Below are 20300 nucleotides of genomic sequence, written 5' to 3'. Positions count from 1 at the left end.
AGCTGAGGATGGCCTTAAATACCAGATATCAGGTTTCCATTTGCAAAATGTTGAGATTACAGGTGTGTGCCACCTCCACGCTAGGCTGCAGCGGCTCTTCTGTTATAATTTTAAGTTGATCTATAAAGCAGTGAATTTCATTATGTGACATACAAGATACTATATTTTAATTAGTGTCCCCTGCTACTACCCTCCTCAGAATCTCTGTATTATGGTATACCTTGCCTGTTTCTTGTTTTTCATCACCAATTTAATGGCTAAGTGTTTTACCACATAGTTTAGGCTTTATTTATTTATATTTTTGTTTTTTGAGAGGATCTTATTATTGAGCCTTGGTTGGCCTTGAACTCACATCATTCCCAGCCCTCATGGTTTTTGTTGCGTATCTTATCTCTCATGGGACATATTTCAAAAGCAACCCCTTTTCATATCGACTAAACAACTTGGTATATAATACCTTATCTCTTCTAATCACTGAACATCTTAGTCAATTCCAGCCATCTTTTTCCTTAGCAATATTGGATTGCCACCTACAGGTGAAAGAATGCAACAGCAGGTTGTACATAGTGCCTATGCTTTGCTTTGCTTTCTTTTTTTTTTAAGAGTCAGTCTCTATATAGCCATGGATGTCCTGGAACTTAATATGTAGACTAGGCTGGCCTTGAACTCACAGAGTTCTACCTGCCTCTACACCCCCCACCCCCCAGTGCTGGGATTGAAGATACCGTGTCACTACATTTGCCTGTATTCTTGTAAGGCAAAACTTTTTCATGGTTGAATCCACCTTAGGACATTATTTCACCAACCTTGTAGTAGTGGAGAGATTGAGACCAAGATAAGTGAAGGGACGCTCTTAACAGTTCTTAGTGGATTGTCTTCTGTGGACAAGTTAAAGCTGGCACTCCTATTTTGGGGCCTTTCTTTCCTTTGCTTTGGAGAGGAGGGAAGTTATATTTTCCTTTTTGTTTTTTGTTTTATCCAGACAAGGTTTCTTTGTAGCCTTGGCTGTCCTGGAAATCTGGATGTAGGTCTGTAGATTTGCCTGGCCTTGAACTCATAGAGATCTGCCTCTTAGCCTCCTCAGTGCTGGGATTAAAAGTATGTACCACCACCATGTCTTTTTTTTTTTTTAAAGCTTGCTTTAATTTTTTAAGGTTTATTTATTTATTTATTTATTTATTTATTTATTATATGTAAGTACACGGTAGCTGTCCTCAGACACTCCAGAAGAGGAAGTCAGATCTCGTTACGGATGGTTGTGAGCCACCATGTGGTTGCTGGGTATTGAACTCAGGACCTTTGGAAGAGCAGTCGGCGCTCTTAACCACTGAGCCATCTCACCAGCCCCCCCCCCTTTTTTTTTGTTGTATTTTTTGTTGGATTTTTCCCCCAAGACAGTTTCTTGGTTGCTGGGAATTGAACTCAGGACCTTTGGAAGAGCAGTCGGCACTCTTAACCACTGAGCCATCTCACCAGCCCCCCCCCCCCCTTTTTTTTTTTAAAGCATCTTGTCTTCCTGTGTCTCCCTGGCTGTTGCAGAACTCACTATAAATGGGCTGACCTTGAACTTTTCAACATCTCTAAGTACACTGTAGCTGTCTTCAGACACCCCAGAAGAGGGCGTCAGATCTCATCACGGATGGTTGTGAGCCACCATGTGGTTGCTGGGAATTGAACTCAGGACCTTTGGAAGAGCAGTCGGTGCTCTTAACCACTGAGCCATCTCTCCAGCCCAAGAGGTTCTATATTAGAAAAACAAAACAGATAAAAGGCAATGTGCTTGTTAAAGAAATAGCTTTGAAAATGCCAAAAGTAACATGACTTCAGTTGCGATCTAGGCAGAGAGTGAAGATTTTAGGGATTATGTGTACATTAGACAGTCTTTCTTCTGGGTAAAACCACCTAACTTTCTGTCTTACTGCAGCCCAGAGGATGGTTACCACCAGTTAATTAACACGTTGACTTTTGTTGTTTGTTGCTTTTGTTTGTTGTACTTTTTCCCCCAAGACAGTTTCTGTTTGTCCTGGTTGTTCTGGATCTCACTCTGTAGACAGTCTGGTCTGTAGAAGCTTCTCCTGCTGCTGCTGGGATTAACTCCCAGAGTGCTTGGATTAGAAGTGGGTCCCACTGCCACCCAGTTTACACGTTGTCGTGGATAGCAGAGGTACTATTCTTCCTAGGCTGTTTAGTCCTGCAAGTTATAACTCTTCAAACTCTTGCCTGCTGTAGCATTTTTCATAATGGATAAGAATTTGAAGTTGATGCCGGGCGGTGGTGGCACACGCCTTTAATCCGAACACTTGGGAGGCAGAGGCAGGTGGATTTCTGAGTTCGAGGCCAGGCTGGTCTACAAAGTGAGTTTCTGGACAGCCAGGGCTACACAGAGAAACCCTGTCTCGAAAACCAAAAAAAAAAAAATGAAGTCGATCTAGTCATTATAACACTTTGCTAACTCTTTGAACATGGACTTCAGAAATGTTACATACATGAGAAAGAAATATGAGACTTCTAGAACCTTAGTGACTTGAATAATTGAAATGTTTTGAATCGCATAAGTAGACTTGAAGTTTTTAGTCCAGATCACATGAAGTAGAAGATGACTTCAAACTCCCTATGCGTTGAAGAGACCTTCAATTCTTGGTCCTCCTGCTCCTTTAAATTAATTTCTAGGTTAGCATACAAATAATAGTTTCAGTATGGTGCTTTCTCATGTCTCACTCCCTCACTTTCCCCATTCCCCCTTCCTTCTTAAACAGACATTTTTAAAATGTAGAATAAACTGGATAGTATGGTATATGCCTTTAATATCAGCACTCTGGAGGTAGAGGCAGGAGGGTCACATTTTCAAGGCCAGTCTCAGTTGCATAGGGGGTTGAGGGGCAGCCTAGGTTATATGATATTGTCTTAAAATCCTAAAATCCTAAATAAATAAATAAGCAAACAACTCAAACTTTATTAGATAAACTATTTTGTCTCATGAAGACAGCTTTTTAAAAAAGATTTATTTTTATGTATATGAGTACACTGTAGCTGTCTTCAAACACACCAGAAGAGGGCATCAGATCCCATTATAGATGGTTGTGAACCACAATGTGGTTGCTGAGAATTGAACTCCGGACCTCTGGAAGAGTAGCCAATGCTCTTAACCCCTGAGCCATCTCTCCAGCCTGAGGACAGTCTTAACCATTTGGAATACCACTAAATAAAAATGTTCATTAAAAATAGTATATATAAAGTGATTTAAAAAACATGAGGAATTATATTGTATGGCCTAATTATAACTTATTTTGTTATAACTCTCATGTTGCTCTATAACATAGAAAAAACATACTATACAAAGCCTTCACTTGACAAATGTAAATACAGTCTTAGTTTGGTGTATATTGGACACAATAGTCTTCCTTAAGCCTAAACACAGAAACAAAAGCATGTATTATAAGAGAAAGTCTAAGATGGGAAGTGATAAAATGGGTATTGAGTAAACCTTTGTTAAAATGAAGCTGGTATCTTTGTAAAATTTCCACGTATTCATTAAGCTATATTATGTCATTTTATTGTTATGTTAGGAGCTGATTTGGAGTTGAGTTCTGTCCTCAGCGTTGTCAACAGTTCGCTTACTATGGCTGGAAGATTAAGATTTTGTTACTCTTTTTACATAGGTATTTATATAGATAGTAAGAAGTAAGATAAAAATTGTTCATTGGGCATATAGAATTTGAATTGTGGATTTGTTGTGGGTGCTATAAATTTGAAAATCTATGCCAGTTGTGGTTATTTATTTGTTGAAGCATCCTTTCCTGTGTCCTTTGGCTTTTACCTGGGTGAGGTGGTAAATGTTTGTAATCTCAGAACTTGGAAAATTAAGGCAGCTTAGGCTATACGGAGAGATCTTATCTCAAAAAAAGGAATGGTTACTTAAATGTTAAATGTTTATTTAAATTTTTTTATTTGGGTGTATATATCATGGGGGGAAGCAGGGATATACATGCCTCAGCAGGTCAGAAACAACTACATAGAAAGAACAGGACAGCCTGGGCTACTTGGGAGTCTCCAAAAAAACAAAATATAATACTTAAATTGCTTTGCTTAAAGTTTTACTTAAGTTACTGATGACTTTGTAAAGCACCTTGTGAAATTAATCCTTTGGAAATTCTAGGCAGGTTTAAAATTTTTCATTTCATTTAATTTTTGAGATAGCTTCAGATTGACCTTGAATTCAGTCTCCTGAATGCTGAGATTATAATACACACCACATTTGGCTCAGATGAAGTATTACAGTATTATGCTCATGGAAAGCAAAGATGTCTAAGATGTTTGCTGAGTTCTCTGCAAGTTGATGCCAGTTTGTCTTGTTTTAGAAAGTAAGCTCTGATCAACTTCTAGAACAAACTATAGACTAATTTCGATAGTTCTTAATAATTATGGAATGTGGGAGAGGGTGGCGTAAGCATTAAACTTGGTGACTTTTATTTCTGATAGCTTCACTTTATCCTCCCCTGCATTTTTTTTCTCCCGATGAAGTAAATCCATTTCATTATAAATTCAAGGAAGGGTTTGGTTAAGGACAATAGCCTAGCCCTTTGCTGTTTAGATAACATCAAGATTCAGGCATGCACTGTAGGCCAGAACTTGTGTATGCAGCAGGATAGGATTTATTCAAATAGGAGTTCTGCCAGTGACAAAGAACAGAAGGGTTTATCTTCTAAAACAATTTAAATTTGCTGAATTAAAAAGTTCTAAATTTTAATATCACCATTTCAGAGCAATTTAAGCAGAACCAGTATTTGGCATTAAATTTTAATATTTGTATGGATTTTTATGGTTCTATTTTATATGAAGAGCCAGCTTTTGAAAGCTGATATATCAGGATCGGAGAAGAATAATGGTATAATGCTGTTGGTAAGAAAAAATTCTTTATTTTCTGTGATGTAGAAATTGACTTGATTAAAAAAAATGCATTCTAGCAAGCCACCAAAGTGTATTTTCAAAGCTCCTTGTTAATGCTTCAGAAGACTTAGATTAAGATGTGTGACAGAAACACATTTAATATGCAACTTGATTTCATTTGTATTAATATATTTTTATATAGTTCTTTGTCTTTATGGTTTACTTATAAACATTAACATTTAATTATACCTTTACAATATGAATGTTTTAAATGTAAGCACAGTTGGATTGTGAGTTTTCCAAGTGTATTTGAAGGGTTAATTCTTGGTAATTTCCTGTGAGGTGTATGATATATTTAAAATTAATGATAATGGATGATTTTTAGAGCATTTTTATATATAAATTTTATCATTTTGCTAACTTTGGTTAATTTGTTAAGCTGTTAGTTCTGTCTTAAAGCAGTTGACTCACAGAGAAGTAATTCTTACATAAAGAACTGCAGTGTAATAGGGTCAATGATTGTTGAGGAAAAAGTATAGGTTGTCCTACCCACTAAATCACCATATGATAACTCAAATAATTGGAGTATTCCTTGCTATGTTTTTTTAACTGTTCAAGATTTTGAGAAAAATATTAGAATAAGGTCAACTTGTTAGAGAAATTGAGGGAAATATTTCTTAAATAGTAAACAGGCTCAATGAGAGCATTGAATTTTAATGGCAACTTCAGCTAGTCATACTGGTTCATTTCTATAATCCCACAAAAGGTGGGAAAGGAGAGATAGGATGAGAAAAGGGGAGGAGGAAAGAGGGAGAGAAGGAAGGGCAGAGGGAGAGAGGAAGGGAAGGAGAGAGGGGTGTCAAAAGCTTGTGCTACTAATCTGCATAGTAAGCTCCAGGCCAGTCAGGGAAGAGGTTAGAACTGATAATTTAAATGTAACTAGCCATTGGTATTTCTTATGTACTGCCAGGACTTTGCCAGGTGCTTAATCATTTATATAACGTGGTAGGCTGTTTACATTTAACCCATGTTTATCCCTTTGCTATTCTTGACAAGAAAAAAGTGTACATGTTTAGTACTGGTGCTTCGTCTTCCCAAATATTTGTTAATCCCTGGTTGGTTGAACTCTCAAGTCTCCTGGGACTGCAGATACAGATCAGTGGAAGAACACTTTGTTATCACACACAATTCCCTAGCCAGGCTTCTCCAGCACCTCAGAAATAATGCTGGCTGATTCTGCAGTGACAGTGACATCCCAGTTCTTGACCCTCCACTACTACCATAAAACTCAGTATGATTCATTAACCCATACCTACTGCAGTTTTGATATAATTTAACTTCTGAGAGGAATAACCTTTTTTCATCCCTTAGCTTTAGAGAAGTCTTATTTATCTACTTTGAGCTAAAATGCTTTACAGAACTGAATTCACTGTAAAGCATCAAGCACCAGCCAGAAAACCAGTCTCACAGCCTTTTGGGGGAGTGTGTGAGGTGGGGAGAGGAAGAGTTAAGTAGCTCAGACTCCTGGGACTCATGATTGTCCTGCCTCTGCCTCCTGAATGCTGGGGTTAGAGGTGCGTACCACCAGATCTGGATCTTAAGAGAGTATTGTTCCTAACAAATAATAGTAATTCCAAACCAAAGTTTTCTTGGGATAGCACTCAGCCAACCCTGCCTGACTCCAGGGACACTGAGCAATCCTTACTCTATGTTCTTTCACCCTATGTCTAGGGTGAAAACTCCTGAGTTCACTGACAACTAGACAAAGAGATAACTTAAAAAGGAGAGGAAGAGATTATTAAAGAAATTTATGAAATGTAAAGTGCAACCACTTTTCTTGCCAAGGTAATAGAAATTACCTTTGGCCGGGTGGGGGTGGTGTTCAATCCCAGCACAGAGGCCAGATCTACAGAGTGAGTTCCAGAACAGTCAGGGTTACACAGAGAAACCCTGTCTCAAAAAACCAAAACCAAAGCAAATAAAAAACAAAAACAACAAAAATTTGTTGTTGAGACAGTCTTACTATGTAACTCTACTATGTAAATCATGCTGGCCTTGATCTCACAGATCTGCTCACACCTTCTAAGTGCTGGGCTGAGATTAAAGTTGTGAGCTATACCTGGTATACTAAAGGGTTTTGTTTTTGTTTTTATGACAGCATGTTCTTTGATTTCATACCCATGTCTAATGTGTATGGATTTCACATACCCATCCTTTTCCATTGTCTTCTCATCTCCCACTTCCACAGAACAATTGGATTGGTTTTTTTTTTCCAACAAGCTCTCCTGCTTTCAAGTTCTGTTCTGTTTTTTGTTTTTGTTTTTTGCTATTATCCATTGAGTTTAATTAGGGTTGATGAGGTAACTTGTGACTATTCAACTGAAGAAATGGACTCTTTCCCCCAGCAACCATTAACTGCTAATAGCTCCTCAGGGGTGGGGGTCTCATGAGCCCCCTCTCTCTCCACGATGAAATATGAAATACTGATGGGCAGTATTTGCTACTGTGAGTTAGTGAGTACAGCTGTCATGTCATGGGTGGAGGACAGTATTTCACAATTTTGTTTATTTTTTTTCTTTCCAGCCCCCTATAATTCCATGATGTTCTTTCAGCCTTGGAGAGGGTGAAGTAGATGTCCTAAGTGTTTAGGGCTGAGTTCTCAACATTTATTCTTCCAGTTATGAATCGCTTACTAACTGCAGATGTTTCTCTGTCCAAGATTGAGAGCAGCAATAATCTATGGATATAAAAATAAACAATTGCAGGTAGTTTGCACAAAGCAAGGATAATAGATTTGTTCTCACAGGATCTGAGACTTCCCAAGCCATTGGCTTTAGTCCAGGTTTACAGGTTAAAACATGATTTCCCTCCTGTGGAATGAGTCCCAAATCCAATCACAAAGTGGTTGGTTACGTATATACCAGTCATGACCCTGTTGTACCCATGAGTATATTTTGCCTGACATCTGGTATTGTATAGAGTGTATAGCTGAGTTCGACTATTGATGACTTTTCTCCAGTAGCAGCTTGCATAGCACCTTTTAGCAGTAGGGAAGCTATTCACAGGAGAAGTTTCTAGCTCAGTTCCAACCTGATTTCTCAGTGTATGTTGTCATCAGCAGTGGGGTTTTAGCATCTAGTTCTGGTGATGGCCAAGATCTGTTTTTAAAGGAAGCCAACATTTGTTTCTTTCCCTGCAGTTATCTTCACCTGTTGTGTGAAGCATAGCACCTTTCAAGCCACTGTAGAAATGGACAAAGAAGAAAGGAAGACTATCAACAAGGGTCAAGAAGATGAAATGGTAACTAACTTTCATAATTTTCTAGGGAGTAAAAGTATACAGTTAAAGAAAAACCAACATAGGCTGAGGGATAGCCCAGTGGTGGTGTATTTGTCTACCTAATGTACCGAGGCTCCAGGTTTGCTCGATAGTGAAACACCCACTCACAACACACAAATCGGAATCTCTGTATCCTGACTAAGGCTCTGTGTGTGTGTGTGTGTGTGTGTGTGTGTGTGTGTTCGTGTGTTCGTGTGTTCTTTCTTTGTTTTAGACAGCAAAGTTTCACTATAAAGCCATGGCTGTCCTGGAACTTGACCAGGCTGCCTTCAGTCTCAGAGTTCTACCTGCTTGTGCTTTCCAAGTAAGTCCTAGAATTAAAGACACGAGCCATTATTTGCCAGGACTTGAGGTAGTGGTGGTGGTTGTTGTCATTTCATTTCATTTGATTGATTGATTGATTGATTTTTGAGGCAGGGTTTCTCTGAGTAGCCCTGGCTGTCCTGGACCTCTCTGTAGAATAAGCCTCAAACTCAGAGATCAGCTTTTCTCTGCTTATCTAATGTTGGGATTAAAGTTATGCTCCATTGTCTCCTGATACTTGGTTTAACTAATTAATTAATTAATTTTGGTTATTTGAATTGAGGTTATATCATTTATGTTGGTTGGATTTTTAAAATAATTCATTTGTATGTACACTGGTGTTTTGCCTGCATGTATGTTTGTTTCAGGTGTCAGAAGCCCTGCAGCTAGAGGTATGAGCTGCCATATGTGGGTGCTGGAATTGAACCCAGGTTCTCTAGAAGAGCAGCTCTTAACACCGAGCCATCTCCAGGCCTGCATAGTTTGGATTTTACTATAGAGCCTTTTCAAAGTTTTTATTTTGTTTTAATTGTTGAAGGTTTTCGTTTTCTCTTGTAGTTTAATCACAGTGAACAGTGAGTGGCCAGTTTCTTTTTCCATCAGAAGCACGCCTCTCCTCCAGCGTAACAAGTTTCCTCCTGAGGGGAGACAGGGTTTTCAAACACCTCAGTCCTTATCCTGAGAAACAAGTAACTTTAGATGCATTTCATAGCTATGTGACATAGTGGGAGCGTTCAAGTTAGAACAGTAATAAACAAACACACACACACACACACACACGCACACACACACACGTATATATGAATAACAGAACTTGAGCAAAGCCCACTTGGTTCCAAGAGTTTTTCTCCTTCTCTTCCTCTTTTTCTTCCTTCTTCATCCTCTTCCTCTTCCTCCTTTTGACAGTTTCATTACTTTTTAACTTTTTCTTTTATTGAAAATAGTTTTTTCCCATTCCATCTATTCTGATTATGGTTTCCTCTTTTCTCTGTTCCTCCCAGTTCCATCTACTTATCCCATTTAGATCTACCCAATTTGTCTAAATAGAAAACAAAAAGGCATCTAAGGGAAAATAATAAAACAAAATATTATAAGATAAATTAAAAAAAAAAGAAAGCAACAAATGAGAATAAGGCAAAACAAGCAGAAGGAAAAGAGACCAGGGGAAGGCACAAGAGGTAGCCATAGACACAGAGACACATGTCTGCCATCCAGGAATCCCATAGATACACAAAACTGGAAGCCATAATATATATTCACAACCTGCAGGACAAAAAGAATAAGTAAAAGTTAAAGAAAGAAAGAAAGAAAGAAAGAGAGAGAGAGAGAGAGGGAGGGAGGGAGGGAGGGAGGGAGGGAAAGGGGAAAAGGGGGGAAAAGAGAGGGGGGGAAAAGGGAAAAAGGAAAGGAAAGGAAAGGAAAGGAAAGGAAAGGAAAGGAAAGGAAAGGAAAGGAAAGGAAAGGAAAGGAAAAAGCCCTGACAGGACATTATGAAGCAAGGTGCGTTCAGTGATGCTGATGGGTTTGGTTTTGTTGGTCTCCACTGCTGAGTGTGCAGTCTACTCTTAAGGTGGGTTGTTTCCCCAGGGTCTCACTTTGTTTTTCAGCTAATCTAAATACACTCTGTTGTTCAGAGTGGGATCGTCCTTTACTCAGCTTCTGTGCTGAGTGCTGCTGTGATGGGAAGCACAGCCATCATGCTTAGTTCCTCTTTCCTGTTTAAAGTGATAGCAGCTGGGGAAAGACATGGTTTTGTATGTGGTGATTTAAAATGTTAGTTAGTGCTAAAATATCTCCAATAAAAGTCTCGGTCGGTCGGATGGTCCATCATTCCGTCAATTGGTCTGTCTTTCTTTCTGTGTCTTTGTCTCTGACTCCTTCTCCCCCTCTCCCCCTTTCCCTCTCCTTCTCCTCCTCTCCCTGTACCTCTCCCCTTCCCGTCCCCCTCCCCCTCTTCTTGAGACAGGGTCTCTTTATGTAAATCAGGTTTTCCTGGGATTTGTTTCCTACTTCTGGAAGTGCCTTCTAGGTGCCACCATACCTGGCTGTCTATGTAGGTACACATGTACCATAGTGTGTATGTGGTGGGTGTCAGAAGACAACTTTTCTGAAGAGTTTTTTAGGTTTTAAAAGTTGCTTTAGTGATTGAACTTAGGTCAGCATGCGTGGTAAGCACATTTAGTCTCTGAGACATCTTGCTGGTTCCCCAAGTAAAGATTTCTATTTGTGGTTTATAAAGTTAAAAATTCAGTTCAATTAAAACAAAAACTCTGGCTGGAGAGATGACTCAGTTAAGAGCAATGACTGCTCTTCCAGAGGTCCTGAGTTCAATTCCCAGCAACCACATGGTGGCCCACAACCATCTGTAATGGGATCTGATGACCTTTTCTGGTGTGTCTGAAGATATTTTATGTACTCACATACATAAAATACATAAATCTTAAAAAAAAAAACCCACCAGAAACTCAGTTTTTTGTTAGGTTACCTTTAAAATAATCAAAGAATAAAGTTTTCTCCTTGCTCTATAGTTTAGGTTGGTTTCAAACTCACATTTCCTGTCCTGTCTTAGCCTCCCAAGTTCAGAGATTATAGGCATGTGTCACCACATGTCAAGTAATAAGTTGTAATTATCTCAGATGTTGCCATGGGATAAATAATTTCTATTGCTTGAAATTAAAACTTCAACAGCTTGAAATATTACATTTGGTAGCCCTTGTGGGTGAGAATGCAAGAATATTTAAATTAATTTGAGTTAGAGAGTGAAGTTAATTAATCCAATGGTGGCATTGGAACAATTTTCAAGTCACTTAAAACAAACAAAACCTATCCAAATGTAATGTGCTAGGCATGGAGATGCATACTTTGTAATTCTAGATGCAAGAGGCAGAGAAGCAGGAGGGTCATGAGCTGGAGGCCAACTTTGGGTACAGTCACCTATATCTGTGTGAGACCCTGTCTCATGGCAAGCACTTATACTGTCTGAGCCATCTCAACAGTCTAGGACCCTGTCTCAGTTCATCCAGTCAGCCCAGTGAGGGAGTGAATCAGTCAGTCAGTGACTGCAGTGTATTGATAGTACAGGAACACTGATTTTGACAGAAGCACCAGATGTTAGGGTCATGGGAAAGTGGATGGAAGGGTCTGTATGAAACACTGATATTTTTACAGTTTGCTATAAGTGTAAAGTGGTTACAGAATAAAAACTTTATTTTTAAAAACCCACCTGAAAACTTAAGTTTTTAAAAATGAAATGATAAAATTATAAGGAACAAAGCTGGTGAGTTGGGTTGGTGGGTGGTTAAGAGCACCGGATGCTCTTCTGGAGGACCCAGGTTTGATTCTTAGCACCCACATTGGAGCCTATAACCATCTCTATGTAACTCAGTTTCTAGGGGGCATCCAATGCCCCTTCTGGTTGTCAGGCATTGTACACACATGATGTATAGACAGAAGGCAAAAAACCCATACACATAAAATAAATATATATATATATTTATTTCTCATTAATCATATATATATGTGATGTGTTAGTAGCAAAGAATTATTAGCCATAAATAAAACATGATCAACAAATTTTACTGTTAAATCTAAAATTTGTGTGATGAACTTACTGAAAATAACAGGTAAATTAGCAGTTGAGAAAATACAGTTTATATGCAAAGAAAATAATATGTAACTGAGAGCAATTTTTTAGTTTATCTGCCTTATCATTTGCTCATCCTGTGATTGCCATTTCTGTGCAGGAGATACATGGCTATAACTTATGCCGCTGGAAGCTTGCCATGGTTTTTGTAGGAGTGATTTGTACTGGTGGTTTTCTCCTCCTCCTCCTCTACTGGCTGCCTGAGTGGCGAGTGAAAGCCACATGTGTTAGAGCTGCAGTTAAAGACTGTGAAGTGGTGCTTCTCAGGACAACTGTAAGTCCATGCGTATATTAGTTGATGATTCAAGGAGTAAAATAGTGGTTGTGTATAAACTATTTAGAATAAGTAACTGGGACTTTATTGCCAGGACATGATAAGGAATTTTAATATTTTTAAGTATGGCTTTGATATGATCAAAGTACCCAGTGATTAGGCTAAAAGGAGTGTTATAGCTGATGAGACTGTCCTCTTATAGCTCTTCATGACCCACAGTATTGGATATTTTATTGTCTTTTAAGGTCCTGGCTCTTTAGGATTATAGCCCATACACCTCATTAAGTTGGCCAGCTATTGAGTGTAATGTTACATCTTAAGAAATTTGTTTAGAACCTTAATTGGAAGCATTTAGAGGCTGTAATATTTAATGCTCAGTATATATGTGATTAAAGAATTGTGAACTTTTATTAAATCTATTGATAGTTTGTATTGGTAAAGTGTGTCAAAGTTGATGAGAAATCTTTCATGCTAAATGAGTATGAAATAGTACTTTATTAGCAAGAGATGACTAAATAATAGCATTTACATAAAAATGTAGGCAGTTATTTAATATTCATAATTAATTGGCCTTTCTCCCTTTCTTCTAAGGATGAATTTAGAGTATGGTTTTGTGCAAAAATTCACTTTCTTCCTGTGGAGAATCAACCAAATTTGAATGCAAAATGTTTAGTTAATGAGGTTTCTAATGGCCATGCTGTTCATCTGACTGAAGAAAATAGATGCGAGATGAATAAATACTCACAGAGTCAGTCACAACAGGTACCATGATGGACTGTCAAAGCTGTGAAAAACCGTTGTTTACATTCTACATTATCAAAGATACAGTTTATAATTTCATATTTGCAGTTACTGCTTGAAATAAAAGCTTTGTAAAGTACCTGTCACTAAATAAAACTTCAGGGTTTTTGTTTTTTGTATTTTATTTTTTGTTTTTATTCTTTTCTCATATATTACATTCCAACCGCAGTTTACCCTCCCTCCTCTATTCCCAGCCCCTCCTCCAAAAACTTTAGGTTTAATAGAAAGTGTTTTTTATTTGATATATGATAAGCCTTTTGATGTAATATTATTATGTTCTACAGATGCGTTATTTTACCCACCATAGCATAAGATATTTCTGGAATGATGCCATTCACAATTTTGATTTCTTAAAGTAAGTATCTTTAGTTTGTTTGGAATATGTTATGAATATTTTTAAATGTTTTAGTAAAAGTGGCTATATTTTAATGTTAACACAAAATCATTATTCACTTATTAACAATTTCTTTGAAGTTTCATTAAAGTAAGTGTCACCTGCAACTTGTACCTTGGAGAATTTTACATAAATTTTTTTTAAAAACTGCATACAGTGGTGCATGCCTGTGACCCCAGCAGTCAGAGGCTGAGGCGCATGAATAATTTGAGTGTGTCTTGAAGCTTAGGTTTTCAAGTTGTTTCTTTGTTGTTTAGTTTTACTCTTATTTTGGTGTGCACTCGGCTGAGCATCTGGGACTCATGTACTGATAAGAGGTGACTCTCAGTGATCCCCACTCCCCCAATCTCTGTGCTTTTCTCTAGAGTATCTGAATTATTTCTTCCTATGTTGATAGTCCCATCCAGTTGTACTCAGAGGAACATGTAACATATAATTAGATGAGAAATGACACTGGCAAATGCTATCTTTGGGTAGGACAAATTGGAGTAATCCCTTATTTGTTTTATTTGTGTGTGTAGAAATCAAAGTTAAACAAAGATTCACTATGGTTTAGACTTTATTTAAAAGATGGGGTCTTGCTATTTTGCTCAGTTTAATATCCAATTTCCCCTCTTAGCCTCCTGAGGATTCTGTTTTGCCATTACTATTTGAAACATTCATTAAATATCCTTGCACTGGAATGCCAGAAAAGTTTATAAGTCTTAACAGTAAAAACAAGAATCAAGAACATTTAATACCTGGAATGCTTACCTAGAATACTAAAGAATGTTCTGGAATTGTTCAGTGATTTTCTCATTTCTGGTTCTGAAATTGAAGTACCAATGCTTAGGGGATAAATTCCATTGTCCTGCAGGCTTGTTAAACACTTTGTTGCTAGTCCCTCTTTGTACCAAATTCTGGAGAAGTCATCAGCTCTGGTGGAAAGAATGTCTAACATAACTTGTTGTGTGGTCTCTGCCAGCCATTGAAACTTGTAAAATTTAAATCTACCATAATGGTATCAACAAATTGTAGAACTTAGCTTTACTATATATAAAATGTAGAGATTAAGTAGAATTAATGTGTTTAATTCTCTTTGCTTTAGAGTTGTTTGGCTGGTATCTATGAAAATAAGCATAATTATATTTTGGGGGGAAAGCAGATATGCTAGTTGAATCTTAGTTAGAATTGTTCTAGGTCTTACACATTTATGATCGTCAATTCTATACTTTGAAATGTAGTAGTCACGAAAGGACTTATTGGTGCAACTTGTGGAAGAAAATGAGTAGTAAATCTTTAGTTTGAAAATCTCATTAGTCACACTTTATCTTAACTTTTATTTGATTGTTGACTCATAAGCTTTGGAAACTGTTAAAGGATAATGCTGCTATGTATGTTTTTTTATATAGTATTATTTAGAGCCATGACAAATGTAGTGGATAATTTAGTTGTGTTTGAGATTTAAACTGATTGTTTTATATTAAGAATTTGAGATTTTAAAATTCTCAGGACTTCTGTTTTTTGTTAAGAATTTCTAAGCAGTTTGTAAGGAAGTTACAGTTATAAAATTGAGCATATAGCAAAATGAGGCAATAATAAATTTGGATATTTTAAACTTTGTTTAAAGTAAAAACTTTGGATTTATTTAGGGGACTGGATGAAGGTGTATCTTGTGCATCACTTTATGAAAAGCATAGTGCAGGACTGACACAGGGGATGCATGCCTACAGGTAACTCTATGTGACTGAAGTAGGTCTGTTCTCCACACTCCCAAACCCACAGTGCACACAGACAGCTCTCCCACATAATGTAGGGACTTAAGTACTACATTCTGTTAGTTACACCTTACTCATATTTTGAGCAAAACTCTCTCATAAAAAATGTTAAAGCTAATAATCCCTTAAGTATTACCTTTTAATCAATTCTAAGATGCAAATTTCCCCACCTTTTCCTATCTCTGAAGTTGGGATGTGTTGTGTATTGGGTAGAACGTCCTGTCAGTCTCACATAGTGGTGTGCTCTCTAATTAGTAACTCCTTAGACTTTCTGATGTGGGGATTGTAAGCATGTACTGCCATTTCCCACAGGAAACTGGAAGCTGGGAGCCATGATTTTTTCCCTGCTTCTTTTTTTTTTTTTTTTTTTTTTTAAGTATAAAAATATGCCAGTGTCTTAGCACTCAGGAATCACAGGCAGGTGATTTTGAGTGAGTTTGAAGCCAACCTGGTCTACAAAGTGAGTTCCAGCACAGAAAGGGCTACGCAGAGAAACCCAGCCTTGGAAAACAAACTAGCATATTGCCAGTGTATTGCACATTTTAAAGATAAATGGTTTTTTTAATTGAATTAAAGTTTTTTTAAAACTGTTGTAACGTCTTTTTCAATGTTTAAACAAAAAAATTGATTCAGTCTTAGCACCTTATAAAAGGTTACAATTATAATAGTATACATGAGAGTGAGATGAAGAAGGTATGGGTTTTAGAGGGAGCAGAGCCTTTTTTGGGCTAGGCAAATACTTTACACTGACCTATGCACATCTTCCCCCCACCCCCTCCGGTTTTTATGAGGCCTCAGGTAGATAAACCTGACCACACTCACTATATAGCCAAGGGTGGATGTCTTTATAACTTTTGATCTTGAATTTGCTTCCCAAGTGTTGGGCTTCCAGGAAAGCACCAACCATGTCATGCTTGGTTTATAGAGTTGTTTGGGATCACAGCTAGGGTGTGTGGTTGACAGCCACTCTTGACAGTGGAGCAGCACTACCAGCCTCTAAGCAATTTTTTGGTTTGGTTTGGTTTAGTTTTTTGAGACAGGGTGTCCCAAGCTGTCCTGGAACTCACTCTGTAGGCCAGGCTGGCCTTGAACTCAGAAATTCACCTCCCTCTGCCTCCCCGAGTGCTGGGATTAAAGGCATGCACCATCACTGTCTGGCTACCAATTTTAAGAAAGTGTTTTCTAAAAGATTTAAAATGTGCAGTATTTTTGAAATAAATTTTCTTAGTAAAATATTCTTGCTAGAAAGAAGTAGGGTAAGATTTGTTTTTACAAAAATTTAGTTAAATCTTAATAAAATTTGTTCTGTTTGATGTCTCAGTGGTTAAGAGCACTGACTGTTCTTCCAGAAGACCTGGATTTGGTTCCCCACACCCACATGGCAGCTCACAGCTGCCTGTAAATCCAGTTCCAGAGGATCCAATGCTTTCCCATGGCCTCAGTGGGTAGTGCATGCTTGCGGTGCATAGACACAGTTAGGCAAAAACATCCATGCACATGAAATAAATGAAATCTCAAAAAAAAATTCCCTCTGTGCAGGAAGAGAACCTGTGATGTGTTGTGATGGCTTACACCTATAGTCCCAGCACTTGGAAAGTTGAGACAGGAGGATTCCCATGAGTTTGAAGGTAGCCTGAGTGGTGTAAAAGTTTCAGGGTAGCCTTCACGTAATAAACAAAGTGAGCCTTTTGCTCACATGGTTATTATTGATTAGTAAGAAAGATACTTGGGGGGGCTGAGGGGGGCAGAGAGATGGCTCAGTGGTTGAAAAGCACTGACTGCTCTTCCAAAGGTCCTGAGTTCAATTCCCAGCAACCACATGGTGGCTCACAACCATCTGATACCCTCTTCTGCTGTGTGTGAAGACAACAGTGACCATGTACTCACATACATACATACATACACACACACGCATACATACATCTTTAAAACAATGAAATGTGTCACATACAAAATAGGAGTCTAAAGGAAGTAAACCGCTAAAGTTTGATTACCACTATTGATATCTTTGATTTAAATAGTGTAGCTAGCTAGCAATTTTATTTTACTTCATTTATTTATTTTGGTTTTTGAGATAGGATTTCTCTGTGTATCCTTGGCTGTCCTAGAACTCAGTCTGTAGACACAGTTGGCCTCGAACTCAGATCCAGCTGCCTCTCTCTCCTGAGTGCTGAGATTAAATGTGTGAGCCGCCATGACCTAGCAGCTTTTTTATTTTTAAAAGTAGAGAATTTTATAGTCATGGAATAAGACTTGGAAGCATGAATCTCAGAATGGTTGACTTTAGCCATATCTAACATAATTCTTCTTCTAAATTATTAATATAATTACTGCATTTTTCTGTCATAGAAAGTTGATTTATGGAGTAAATGAAATTGCTGTGAAAGTGCCTTCTGTTTTTAAGCTTCTAATTAAAGAGGTAAGACTTTGTATATAACCCAACAAACAGTAGAGTCATCCATTTGGAAAGAGTCATGTTTAAGAAGCTGTTCTTAGTTTCCTGCTTTGCTTCATATTTTACTTGGAAGGTAAAAATTGAAAAATTCTTGTCTAGTAGAAAAGGTATGAGTATGCATTTTTTATTATATAGATTTCTTTGTGTCTCGTCTCCATCGTACCCTGGTTAAGTGTTTGTGACTTGCTCCCTTGCTCCTTTACTTCACATTGGCTAGTACTGGAAACTGAACATTTGTGTTCTGAGAGGAAGCATGTTAGTTCTTGCAGTGAGGATTCATTTATAATTGCCTGGGCTTTCTGAATAAAAGATTAGGAATGTGTATGGGAAGTTGGTGAGTAACTGCCCAGCAGAAAGACTTGCCAGTCTTTCTTTGGGTTTTGGCTATAGATAAAAAGTAGTATTGGGCGGATACTTTACTAGAAACAATGATGTTTTCCCACCACTTTCTTAGAGCAGCCCTTTGGTGCTGCCTGAGAGAATAGTTTCAGGTATGATTAAGACATTTAGGAAGCCTCATAGTTTGAGAGGATTTAGCCGTCTTTGGTTTTTTTTTGTTTTTTGTTTTTTTTTTGTTATTGTTGTTGTTTTTAAAAGAAAACATTTCTACTTGCTACTTCTTGTATGGATAAAGTTTGGATGATTTCTTAATATTTCATTTGAGTTTGAAGTAAAATGGTTCTTTAAACATGAAAATGGTTTGAAAAACACAAAAGGCACAGTCGAAAGACATTGGGAAGTAATTAAGAAAGGTGAAGATACCATTTCATAAACCTCATTACCAGGGCTTTCTATGTAGTCTTACTTTTATTCAAGATTAAATCCCAAGAAGTTCCCTTTGCGAGAGCAAGGCAGCCATTGTCATATTTACTTTTTCTTTCTATGCCAGTGAACTTTTGAAACATAAGTGAAGTTTTCTTTTGTGTTCTTTAAAGCAAGCATTTGCTGTTTGACTAAAAGTTGTATGTTTTAGCCCAAAGCATAGAATTTGTTACAAATAAATTTACTTTAACATTAAAGTATAATGCAGAATACCAACATTTATACATGTTAGCTTTTTCTAGTTGAACCTGCTTTTTGGGTTTGGTATGACTCTAAATTAATGTAAATAGCTTAAGTTTATAGGATTAAGTTTTGGTGTTCATTGGTAAGAAAGAGTATAGACGCATCGTGTAAGAGGCTGGCTGTTGACTGCTCCAGTCCAGTATGTGGTAGGGATCCGTGTCTGCACTTCCTCCCCATCGGTGATGGCGCTTTCTTTGTCTTGTCTTCTCTTACTAGGTTCTCAACCCATTTTACATTTTCCAGCTCTTCAGTGTTATCCTGTGGAGCGTTGATGAGTACTATTACTATGCTCTAGCCATTGTGATCATGTCCGTAGTATCCATTATAAGTTCACTATATTCCATTAGAAAGGTAAGTTAAAATTTATTACATATTTCAGAAATATATTTGCATTTTTAATAATTTGCAAGGTTTGTAGAATGAATAGTACTTGGTATTAAGTACACGTATTGTTATATTTGCCTGAGTACACATACACACTTTCTTCTTTTTGTTTGTTTATTTGTTGAGACAAAGTAGCTAAGGGTGGCCTTTAACTAATCCTCCTGCTTTTAGCTTGGCCTTTTGACATAAAAATATATATGCACTAATGTTTTGCCTGCATTTACGTCAGTGGACTGAATATGTGCCTGGAGGACTAAGCAGTGTTTGTAGCCATCGAGTTATGTCTTTAGTCTTGGCTTTTTTTTTTAAAGATTTATTTATTATTATATATAAGTACACTGTAGCTGTTTTCAGATGCGCCAAAAGAGGGCATCAGGTCTCATTATGGGTGGTTGTGAGCCACCATGTGGTTGCTGGGAATCGAACTCAGGACCTTCAGAAGAGCAGTCAGTGCTCTTACCCGTTGAGCCATCTCACCAGCCCCCCCCCCTTTTTTTTAAGGGAATCAAATGTCTTTTATTTTTTGTGGTAGTGGAGTTTGAACCTAAGACTTGACATGCTCACTAAGCTGCACTCTGAGACAGATCTTTTTAGAGGAAAATTACCACATGATTATTCAGAAACTATAGGCATCTGTATTTGCCTACTGAGAACTAGTGCTGAAAGGATGGTTCCACTGTTCTCAAGGCGGCCTCATTTAAAGTGCTTTTTTGTTTTGATTCTCTGTTTTGGGAATGCTCATGGATGTATTCACATGTAAGAGTCCAGTTGTGCCCAGAGGACCCAGTTTGATACTGAGTTTTTTTGGATTCTTCTCTACCTTATTCATTGAGGCAGGGTTTCAGTTGAACTCAGTGCTAGCCAGCTTGGTCTAGGAGTCTCCCTCTTCTGCCTCTTGTACTGGAATTACAGGTAGGCTGCAATGCCTGTTTGGTGTTTGCATGAGTGCTTAGATCTGAACTTAAGTAGTATCTTACTTAGTGTTTCTATAACTGTGA

General features: G+C 37.7%; 1 protein-coding gene across 4 annotated transcripts in view; it reads left to right on the top strand.

Annotated features, from left to right (window-relative positions):
• The window catches only part of Atp13a3 (ATPase type 13A3), a 76449-nt gene that overhangs the window by 13850 nt on the left and 42299 nt on the right, over positions 1 to 20300 (top strand). For 3 of the 4 annotated variants that reach the window (NM_001128094.1, NM_001128096.1, XM_017316958.2), the window contains exons 3-9: positions 8087 to 8187; positions 12273 to 12446; positions 13038 to 13208; positions 13532 to 13602; positions 15273 to 15353; positions 17748 to 17817; positions 19135 to 19269. In NM_001128094.1, the coding sequence (NP_001121566.1) occupies positions 8137 to 8187; positions 12273 to 12446; positions 13038 to 13208; positions 13532 to 13602; positions 15273 to 15353; positions 17748 to 17817; positions 19135 to 19269 (753 nt within the window). In that variant the 5' untranslated portion in view covers positions 8087 to 8136. The remainder of the gene's footprint in view (positions 1 to 8086; positions 8188 to 12272; positions 12447 to 13037; positions 13209 to 13531; positions 13603 to 15272; positions 15354 to 17747; positions 17818 to 19134; positions 19270 to 20300) is intronic. The other variant, XM_011245879.3, reaches the window with a different exon arrangement.

This window comes from Mus musculus, chromosome 16 (assembly GCF_000001635.26).
Source record: "Mus musculus strain C57BL/6J chromosome 16, GRCm38.p6 C57BL/6J".
NCBI lineage: Eukaryota > Metazoa > Chordata > Mammalia > Rodentia > Muridae > Mus > Mus musculus.
Note: the sequence above shows the minus strand (reverse complement) of the source record. Positions and strands in the feature narration are given on the sequence as shown.